The following is a 10,996-nucleotide window of genomic DNA, read 5'->3' on the forward strand; positions in this document are numbered from 1 at the left end:
CCAAACTAGCTCTGCTATTTAGTAGCCTTCAGTCACATCAGCGATTAAATGGCTTTTCAGCGAAGGTTTACCTGCACACCTGTGCTAGACCTGAGTGAGGATGCAGAGTCTTCAAAACCTTTCTCAGAGCTAAGGAAAGCAATGTGAATGTACCTGTTTGGGTTCTCCCCCTGCCCCTGTATGATTCTTCCCCTTCCCTGCACAGCTCCAGTCTAAACGAGCATTCAAACGAGCAGACAGGCTGTGCTGGACTGGGTACCACTTGACTTAATTCATTAAACTTGCACTGAACTGGTGTTGGGCTTTTTTAGATCTCAAACTAGATCTTGCTGTCGTAACCACAGACAAGCACTGGAGCCGTGTCCATGCTTTTCACCTTCTGCAATATTAAAGTAGCTCATCCCATGACAGGATGCTTCTGGGTCTGCCGGAGTTGTCCTCCTTCATTGTAGCTCAAAAATTACAAGTGAAGGAGAAATCAGTTTCCCTAAAGGTTGTTCATTTTGTTTTCTTGGTGGTGGTGGTTGTTGGTGGGTTTTTTGATGTGTTTCTTGCTAGCAACAAATTCTTACGTTACATGTGTGTTTCTCCATCACCGTTCTTGCTGTACCTAAACTCTGTCTCCTTATAACAAAGAACTTGTGTTTTTCCAGAACTAAAAATGTTTAAGAAATGCTACTGAAGAGTTTTTTGCACTAAGAATGCCACTGTCCCTGCACCTTTGAAACAGTGATGTCCCTCTCCACCAAGAAAAATGAGTTTAAAGGCAATTTCCCAATTATCTTTGTCCCTCAAAATGGAAAATATAAGTCTTCTTGAACGCTTGGAGACTTAATCTGCACCATGCAGTTTTACAGAGAAAATTCTCTGACGTTACTAAAAAAAAAGTGGCTCTATGAAAGTTGAAGATCAGTCTCTAAAAAGAAATTAAAAAATGATTTTAAGTTCTGCAGTGAGTCCTGGAATACTTGCAAAGGCTTTTACAGCCACATTGCTCAATGGACATTGGAATCTCAGCTTTTGTTTCAGAAAGCCGTAGCTTTTTAGGCTCAGCTATTGTTGAGATGAATTCAAGTCCTAAATATTCCAAAAATGAGAGGTGAGTGAGGAGAGCCCCGAGGACAAGGATTTACAGGGGTGATGCTTCCTCAGGGTAGCGCAGTTTTGCTCAGCTCGGTGGGGCTGTGTACCTGTCCCATGGCCAAAACGCAAAGGCTACAGGTGTGTATGATTTCTGTCTCTGAGGCACTATCTCACTACTGTTTGCTTTCTGGCAATTTTAATCCCCCTGCTGAGTTTTTAGGAGAGGTGACCCAGGTGGGCTCACAGTGGTGTGTGAGACAAAGGGTCCGTGTTGGTCAGCTCAGCGCAGGCTGAGCGCTGGAGTCCCAGGAGAAGTGGTTAATAACAGCTGCAGAGATCCGGCTCCTACAAAAAAATGGGTCCCCTGTCTGCTCCTTATCCCTCTGTGGATCCAGTTTTAATGGTGTTTCTACCCATTTGCTATTCTTGCAACCCTGTGTTGTGCCTGGAGCATCTGTACAAGCAGATGAGTTAATCTGTGAGCTTTTCTTCTGAGCACCTGAGCGGGATACTGGGTGCAGGCTTTGTGTAAGTGTGTACTTAGGGGTAGGGGATGTTTTGGGGTGCAGCAGCTCGCACAGGGGTGCGTACGTGCCCTCCCCACCGGCTGCCGCAGCGGGAAGCCCCGGCCGAGCGTGGCGATGCTCGATGCTGGGCACGCCGGGAAGCGCCGCGCTGCAGCCGCCCTCGGGGAGCCGGCTGACATCACTCCCGGGAGCGGGGGAAGCAGATGGGATATTGCCATGGCGCTGCCCACCGCCAAGTTAAATATAAAACATCTAGCAGAAGGCAGCGGGGTACTCGCTGCTCAGGAAGTCTGCCACGGGGACATGGCAAAGTAAACACAATTTTTTAAGTCCTTTCCTCTCCTGCCCGCTGCTTGGGCATCCTTCGGCGTGAGGGGAAAGGCTGGCAGTGCTGGATACCCTCTGCGTGCCCTTTGGTGTCAGCACTGTGGCTGAGCAGGGGTGTTAGAGGCGAGGATTTGATCTGTGGCAGATGCAATTCCTCTTGGGTCTTTTGGCTGCTGGGGAATTTGACTGTAGACTATCCCTGCAGGCAAGAAATACCTGTAAAATGGACCAGACTAAACAGTTCATGCCTATGTAAACTGTTGCGTATTGAAGTCTGGAGCTCTGTATAAAACACTGTGTTGTCTTGCTCGGGAAGGGCTGTGTGGACACAGCTCAACCATCAGCTACCGCTGGGGAGGATGCCGGTGCTGCAGCACTTGACCTCTGCTCCAAGGAGATGCTCCCTGAAAACACCGAGAAATGGGAAGAATCTGGGCCGTCTCATCTCCATATAAATCACTTTTCCTTGCACTGGCAACTACTGCCTAGAGGTTTATGTGCAGAGCTTCAAAAACAGGAACCTGATAGCACATGCAATGCAACAAGAGAAAATACATTCTGAAGTTGGGGGAAAATAAAGAAGAAAAAGGCAAGGGGAGAGAGCCAGGGGGGTGGGGGTGTAACTGGTGGCATCGTTGGAGATTTTAGTGCAGTGCTGGTGCTGTGTTTTGGGCAGTGGGATGTGTGGTGTGGGACGGCTGGGTGCTGAGGCTCCTGCCATGGGGCTTGGGGCTGGCTCTGCCCATGGGGACACCCCTGCTCTGTCCCCTGTCCGAGACGCTTCTGGGGGGAGTGGAGATGCTGCTCAGCTGCGTGCTGGGGTGTCTGCAAAGGTATGCAGCAATGTTTTGCCTTGCATGCTGCAGCCTGGAGTTAGGCCAGATGTGCTTCACAGCTGGGTGAGTTCCAGGGAGCATCAGACATGCAGGATCCCTTCTGACTTTATCAGCAAAGGTGTTTGTGGCGCTGCAGCACGCTGCAGATCGTCCCAGGCTTTCACCGGGCTGCCCTGACCGCCGCCACGGTTATTGTAAAAACAGTATTTTTCACAGCAGGGAAGCTTGTGGTTTGCTCACCCTGCTGCATAGGCTGGGTATGGCCTTTGGATGGGACACCTTAAAGGGGAAAAGGGGAAAAAGAAACATATTGGGCATTTTCTTTCCACTGGTGGGAAATACTCCTGCCTGTGCCAGAACTGGGGATTCACCTGCAAGGAACTGAGAGGTGCCAGCTCTTGCAGGTTATAATTATGAGCCTTCTGGCTTGTGTTCCTCCAGCCCTGCCTGCCGGAGGGATGTTGCTATATGTGAATATTAGCAATATTTAAATATTTTAGTTCTTAAGGCAAAAGTGTCTGGGGTGAACTGTGTATGCTCAGAGTATCACCAGCAAATGGGAAGAGCCTTTGTTTGTGTGTTTTGATCATGAATTGTAAACTAATCTCATGGTTTGGGAGAAATTGGCTTGTGGCTTTATCATGCCTGGGGTTGTTGGCGCCTGGGTTTGGATTGCAGGATCAGGGTGATGCTTGCAGTGTACAGAAGCCTCTAGATCACAGTTCCTCAGTCTGTTTAAACCAAGGCCCAGTTATCCTTTTGGGGGAAAAATACTCTAGAACCATCCTGTTGCTACAGATTTCTGTGTTTTTAGCCAAATCAAAATTAGGCTTAACATTTGGTTATTCACTTATTATCTTTATTTTCCCATGATTTCCTTGATTGTGTGCATCAGGATGTGGGTGTGAGGTTTTTCTTTAAAAAAAAATATCTTGTCATTATTTCATGGAGCATTTTCTGATGTCTTGTGAATCACCCACGGCTCATGGATCACAAATTGAAAAATAATCCTCTGGCATGTTTGAACCAGGGAGAGAAACATGCTGGGTGGGTGTGGGCAGGAGGGGGGAAGTCTGCGAACGGGAGAACGTGGTGTTTGCTGGTGTTGTTCTCATCATTCATTCTGCAAGTGGTCTATGGAGGTGAAAATGAACATAAATTTTAATCGGAAGTGGTTTTGGTGGTAATACTCTAATACTTTAGCATATGTCCATGTGATACCCAGTATATATGATAATAGCTAATGCTCCTACCAGAGCTGGTTGCCTGTTTTGAAGAACTGTAAAATACTAGACTGGAAGGGACCACGAGGATCACCTGGTGCAGCCTTTCTTGGCAAAAGCACGGTCTGGACCCTGTGCCGCCGAAGGGCTCGGTGCTGCGCATGGCTGCAGCTGCAGCAGCGTCGTACCTGGGATGGAACCTGGCACAAGCCATTTGCAGAGGGAGTGTAACCACCGCGGGTGGTCGGACTCACCGCTCTCTCTTCTCCTTTCCAATGCAGGAGGGAAGCCTGTGGCCTTCGGAAAGCACCGTGTCGGGGAACGGCATCACAGAGGTGAGGGCGACGCGGGTGCCGCTGCCTTTCCCACCGTCCCGTCCTGCAGCATCTCACGCCTCTCGCCCTCTTTCCTTTTTCTCTTCCCTCCAGCAGCAAATCTACACCCCGAGACCCAGCGACCGCCTGGCCGTGCCATCCTTTCTGCAGAGGGACCGTTTCAACAGGTTCCAGCCAACCTACCCCTACATGCAGCACGAGATCGACCTGCCGCCCACCATCTCACTGTCGGACGGCGAGGAGCCCCCCCCGTACCAGGGACCCTGCACCCTGCAGCTGCGGGACCCCGAGCAGCAAATGGAGCTCAACAGAGAGTCGGTGCGGGCCCCCCCCAACAGAACCATCTTCGACAGTGACTTGATAGATAACTCTGTGTACGGGGGGCCGTGTCCCCCCAGCAGTAACTCTGGCATCAGTGCGACCTGTTATGGGAGCAACGGGAGGATGGAGGGACCACCGCCGACCTACAGCGAGGTGATCGGGCACTACCCCGGGTCCACGTTTTACCAGCACCAGCAGAACAACAATGGGATGCCCTCGATCTTGGAGGGCAGCAGACTCCATCATTCACAACTCAATGGCCTTGAGAGCACAACCGCGTGGAACAAAGAGAAAGAGAAACAAAAAGGGCACCCCTTTTAAAAAAAAAAGAAAAAAAAAAGAAAAAATTTAAAAAAGGAAAAAAAATAGAAGAAAATAACAAAGTAAATGAAACACTCTGCACTTCTCATTAAAAGAAAAAGGAGAGAGTGAGTTGAGGAAGATGAGCAAAGAAAAAGAAAAAGCCCTTCCCCATCTCTCCATGTATAAATATTTACTTGTTATGTCTGGTCTGAATGCACAAGCCTACCAAGCTTGCAGAAACATTTCTTTATTGAGCTGTGTCTAGACGTTTAAAAAAGGAAAAAAAATCAACCGTAGTCCATTATTTTTGTTTCTAGTTGAGCTGTGTGTGAATGCTTTTTTTGTTTGTTTATTTCACTTATCTTTAAAGACAAAATATTTGCACAAAAAACATTTTGTTTAAAGATCTGCAATATAAATATATAAATATATATTAAAAATAAGAGAAAGTGTATGTGTAAGGAGCAGGAGTATTTTTGTATTAGAAGAGGCCTATTCAAAAAAAAAAAAAAACACAAAAGTTGTTTTCTGAACTAGAAGAAAAATGGCAATTTTTTTGAGTGCCAACTCAAAAAGCGTGTATTACATTGTAAAAAAGAAAAAAAAAAAAAAAGAAAAAAATCAAAAAAATCAAAAGCAGGGGTTTAGAGTTATTTATATAAATGTTGAAATTTTGCACTATTTTTTAATATAAATATGTCAGTGCTTGTGTTGGTCAAAGCCTCTATCATGTCTACCATGAACCTGTCAAGGGATACATGTCGCAGTGAAGAACAAAGTAGCTGGAAGGGGGTGGCAAGCGCTGCAGTGGAGCCGCCGGCCCTGGCGGAGCGCTGAGCCAGGCCGCGTCTTATGCAAACCCTTCATTCCCAGAGTCCCCGCCGACGGTCACGGCTTCATACATTCCCTACAAAGCAAGAGGAGTTGGTGTGTGTCTGTGTGTCATCCGGTAAGAGTTTTTTGGAGTAAAAAGGTAAAATGCAAAGCCTCCCCGCTTCTGAGAGTCAGTAACGACAGAAGCAGACAGAAATTACTTGATTTTTTTATTTTGGACAAGCTCTGGCTTCTTGGAGGGGGGTGGTGGGGGTGAGAATAAACTTCTGTGTCTGAAGGAACAAAAGTGTTTTTTGGTTTATTTCTTTCCATGTTCAACTGAAGGGGCTCTGTTGGGAGCCAAAGCGTTAATATGGAAGTTAATGGGAGTAAATGGTAACGTCCCCACGGGCTGCCTCTCAGCTGGGGTTTAAATCTCGCATTGAAAGTAAGAGCTGAAACGTGTGGTGGTGGTGAAAGTAATTTTCATTTTGTATTAGACTCCCAAGCCTCTATTTGGAATTACGGGGCGCAGCCGCCTCGCAGCTCTGCCGGCCCCCGGGCTGCCTCTGCTCATCGCTATATTTTACTTTATTATCCTGGCTAAAGAGGCATCGGATACAGTAGATGGATATGAACCTGCTCCTGTGATGTATTAATTAAAGGCTAAAGAAATACGCTTAACGCTTTAGAAGCAAAACCCCCTTTACCTCTTCTGAAGACGTCCCCATCCACCGCAGCACGGTCCCTCCCGCCCGGCCTTGCGCGTCTTTTATTTGTCTTGGTTTTGGAAGCGTTTTTGTCTTACTATGCTATTGTTTACATTTTTTTATATTGCGTAGGTGTCTGGTAGGTGTTTTACCCTCGCGGTGAATTTGTATGTGGTGGAGTGAGCGAGTGGGAAACCTGAGAGCGCGAGAGAGAAAGAAAAAGGGAAATAAACCCCATTTTTGGTCCCGTCTCCCCGGCCGGGTGAGCATCTCTCCGAGTGAGGAAGGGTTGGTAGGAGAACCACAGAGAGCGAAGATTTGACAAGGAGGCGTGATTTAATTTTCTGCAGGATGCTATCTAGTAGAGTGACATAAATGAAAGATATAAAGGCAATAACTATTGTATTTAAGCAACTTTTCTATTACTTGAAAAACAAAAAATAACCATGAGAACGGTTTTGAAGTTCTGACCATTTGAACGATATTTATATATATTTTAAAGAAGATGATGAATAGCTGAACTTGAAGTTTGGTCATTACTTTTTGCCTTTTTTTTTTTTTAATTTTTGCCTAGAAATAGTCCTGTACCTTCTCAATATTTCAGGCTGCTTTTCCACAGCTCTTGAAATCTTCATAGCTTTACAGTCATGTCACCTAAATTTTGATGACCTAAAAAAAACCACAAAAAAATCAACCACACAAAGGAATAAATCTAGTTTGTCATGAAAGGTACAAAAATGATGAATTTATACAAGTTTTTAAAATGTATCTTTCCTTTATGTAACATGTCTATTTAGTGCCTTATTAAAGAAACAGTAACCCTCCCTTTTTAGAGAGGGGAAAGCAAAATCATTATTAGCATCACAAGTAACCAGCGTCTGGTCTCTTGCTCCTTTGGACCTTGCAGTTGAGTTTTCCAGTCCCTTCTTTCCCGCGGGCTGTAAGGGAACTTGAACGCATTTATGCACATTTCTTACGCGGGGAGATAGGAAACTCCGGTGGATATTGTAAATGAGATACCAACCAAAAGAGAAACCGAAATATAATATCTACTGCCCTCTTGAGCCAAAATGCGTGAATAGTGTTGTTGGGGTTTTTTTGTTTGTTTGTTTTTTGGTTTGTTGTTTGTTTGTTTTTTGGGGGGTGTTGTTGTTCTGTGATCTAAACTAGTTTGTTTGCTACAAAAAACCCTGGTTACCTCAGCAGGTTTTGGGTGGAATACGCATCTCACATCTGAGCCTGAGCAGCGCACAGGGCGGCGTGGTGGGGAGCAGGGCTGGGTGGGTGACGGGATTGTCTTGTCACCTGCCACCAAACCCCAGGGAGGTGGGCAGGGTCTGGAGAGGTGTGGATGGAGGGGTAGTGGGAGAGGGTCTAAAACCCAGTGCAATTAACCCAGCTCTCATGCTTTGAAGTCCTCAAAATTTCAACTGATCCTCCTTTTTTCCCCCCTCATTTTTGTTTGTTTTGTCCTGTTTTTCTCTCCTCAATCCACTCCCTGTGTGAGCTTTTATTTCACAAGCCTCACCCCAAGCATCTGCAGCCGCGTGGTCAATTTGTTGAGTTCCTGGGCCCAGTTTTATTTACCTCTGTCTCTCATTTGGGGAATTCAATGAGTGTGAAATGGGGTGGCTCAGCATCACCAAATGTCTATTGCAAATGATGCCTTTTCAGTTCATGCCCTGCACAAACAAGGCCCGAGCGGCCCCCATCCCCACTGCCCCTGTGGGTCCCTGGGGAGCGGCTGCAGATGGGGGGAGCCCCGAGTCCCAGGCAGCGGGTGCAACTCAAGTCCGTCTCGACAGAGCCACGTTGTCACCTTCTGTCCTTTTTCTTCTGTCCTTCTGTCCTTTCTTCTGTCCCTCTGCTTTGCAGTCCCAAGAACTGTGTATTGCAAGTGCAGATACCAGATCAGGGGCTCAGATCAACTCCAAGTTCTGAATGGGCGTTTAGAAATAACGGTCTGTTCTTTTTGTTATTATTATTATTGTTGTCATTGTTCTCATTACTATTTAATGTTACTTTTTGCCTCGGGGTCCATTTCTTCCCAGTTCCCACATCCCGTACTGCCACCAAGGCAGAGCATTTGCTTTGCACACCCTTGCTGATGTCTCTACTCGTTTCCTTCTGACCTTTGTGCAGCTCAGGAGAGACTTGTACCAGAAGCTGGACCCTGGTCCTGCTCTGTAGGAGTTTCTAGCATCTTGCAGCTGTCAGCAGAGAGGTTCAGGCCCCTTAAGAATGATTTATTTTTAAACAAATACAGAAGAAACACAGCATTGCTAATGCTTAGCAACCTCTTGTCCTAGCCTGCCTTTTTGCTCGGAGTTTTAAGAATCACATTAGCTTTAAAAGAGGTTGTTAATCTTGGAGAGTTTCTTAGCTTACAGTACGGCAACCAGCATCCTGAAAGTGCCCCCAAATCTTACTGGCCTGGAATGGGAACGTGGTTGTGTCGATCAGGATGGTGAGGAAGGATGGGTTTTGTTTGAGTTTGACACTGGTAAAACTTGTGTTCAGAGCCCTTGGTTTCACTGGTTTGAAGATTCAGCTTTACTAATCCAGTGCATTGTTTCCATTGGTGTTACGAAATTCATTCTATCTTAAGTGGGGGTATAAGGAAATCCAATTGCTTTCTGGAGAATCACCCTTTTTTATGTGTATTGAACTACGAAATTGCACTAACTGCTATATTAAAAAATAAAGAAAAAAAAAGCCCAACGTTTTTACTAAGGATCGGGAAAAGACTGAATCCAGATGTGTAGCATTAACAGTGCTAGGTGAGAACAGAATGAATTTTTAATCTCTTCTGTCTCTCTATCGCTCAGAGATTTTCTATGTACAACACATAGCTACAAAAATCGAACAGAAGTTTTCCAGAAACTCTGCATCAAATTTTTGCTGTACTATAGAAGCTCATGAAGGACAAAATTGAAGTCCTAATTTGCCTGCCTTATAGACACATTTCATTGTATTAATATTTTCTTAAACTTCCAGTTGCATTGCTTTGCCTTTGGAGTTTGTTATAGGCAGTCCTGTATCCTGAGTTCTGTTCAAGTTTAAACTTATGTAAACTATTGACAGCACATGCAATGCAGTACTTATCTATATTTTGCTGTTTTAGTATGAATATGTACTCTGATGCCAATTTACAAAAATCTGTTGTAAACGCTTATTGTGTAACAGTAACCGATAGTGGCCATTATATGTCATTCTAAAAGCTGCAATACTTATACAATAAATTTTACAATACTTTGGAAAATTTGCCTTCACCTTTTGCTTTGTTACCCAAAAATCAGGGTTTGCCAACACCGTGTAATTTCTAAAGCTCTTCCTATTTTCAAATACTGGAAAATGAATATTCTCAGTTCTTGACATTTGTGTGGTTTTTCCCCCCCTTCCTTGTTAAGTCGCCTTCTGAATAACGGGCCGACCTCTGTATTGCCATGATGTGTTTTTTCCCATGAAGCTGTAGCTGGTTCCCGTGTATCTGCATGCTCAGTCTGTGTGTGCGTGCACAATTCTGTTTTCTTTTTGAGTAGATCAGGTGTCGCAGCTTTAATCCCAGAAGAAGCATTCCTGGTTTGCACCAGTATGTCCAACACTTGCGATCCTGCCTTTCAGCCAAGAACATCACTGATGGTCAGAAGGTCTTAACTTGAATAACCGTCAATCAACAAGAACTGTGTAGATTGACTCAAATCCTAAGCACAGATAATTTATGTAACTTTCTCCTTTCTGAGACTGTGGTCAAATTGCAGTGATCACATTAAAATGATTGAAAACTTTACTGTTTGAAGGGGTTTTTCTTTTTGTGTTTCTGAGGGATGTCCTGTAGGTTCACCTGTCCTAGCCAGACCTCGGGTTCCCTCTTGGGACTAAGGAGTGTGTAGTAGTTAATCCTTGTGCTTTGCCTGGAGGCTGTCAGCCCTGCCTAAGCCCTTGGTCTCATCAGCCTGCCTAAGCCTTTGGTTTCATCAGCCCTGCTCTCTCGCTCATCACAAATCTTCGTTCAAGGTGGCAGGGTTTTTGAAAGTGGTTCCTGAGTTTTCCAAGCATCCCCTCTGGCTGATTTGGATGGGCAAGTGGTGGAAACTTGGTTTTAATTCAAGGGAGCCACGAGCGTGAGTTGCTCCTGTGGACTTGAGCTAGATGCCTGGACACTCTGCACAGCCCCGAGCTGATGGCCACTTTGGAAAATGTCACTGGTGATGCCTGAAAGCAGCTTAATTTAGCCCAGGAATGAGAATTCCATATCCAACCCTCTGGCTCTGATCCCAGGACTGTGCCACTTGCCCCCTGCTTATAGTTTATTTTTACGGATTGCTGCTGGAAAGACAATGTAGTGATACGAGACTGGAAAGCAGCTGCCTTGGGGGGTTGGGGGAGCACTTTTATTTCTCCTCGTGGCAAGCAATTGGCTGCTTTTCACAGCGTGCCGTTGCCTGACCATCAGCAGGGCTCTCCTGGCTCCAGGGAACGCTCACCAGTAACTGACCACAGGCTCCCATGGGCCAA

General features: G+C 45.7%; 1 protein-coding gene across 4 annotated transcripts in view; it reads left to right on the forward strand.

Moving 5' to 3' along the window:
• PMEPA1 (prostate transmembrane protein, androgen induced 1) overlaps window positions 1-10,268 on the forward strand; it is a 46,625-nt gene extending 36,357 nt beyond the window's left edge. For 2 of the 4 annotated variants that reach the window (XM_065032447.1, XM_065032449.1), the window contains 2 exons: window positions 4,278-4,331; window positions 4,428-10,268. In XM_065032447.1, coding sequence (XP_064888519.1) covers window positions 4,278-4,331; window positions 4,428-4,973 — 600 coding nt within the window. In that variant the 3' untranslated portion in view covers window positions 4,974-10,268. Of the gene's footprint in view, window positions 1-4,277; window positions 4,332-4,424 lie in introns of all 4 variants that reach the window. The other 2 variants (XM_065032446.1, XM_065032448.1) reach the window with 1 other exon arrangement.
• Window positions 10,269-10,996: the final 728 nt, after the last annotated feature.

The sequence above is a fragment of the Columba livia genome, chromosome 16 (assembly GCF_036013475.1).
Source record: "Columba livia isolate bColLiv1 breed racing homer chromosome 16, bColLiv1.pat.W.v2, whole genome shotgun sequence".
Classification (NCBI taxonomy): domain Eukaryota; kingdom Metazoa; phylum Chordata; class Aves; order Columbiformes; family Columbidae; genus Columba; species Columba livia.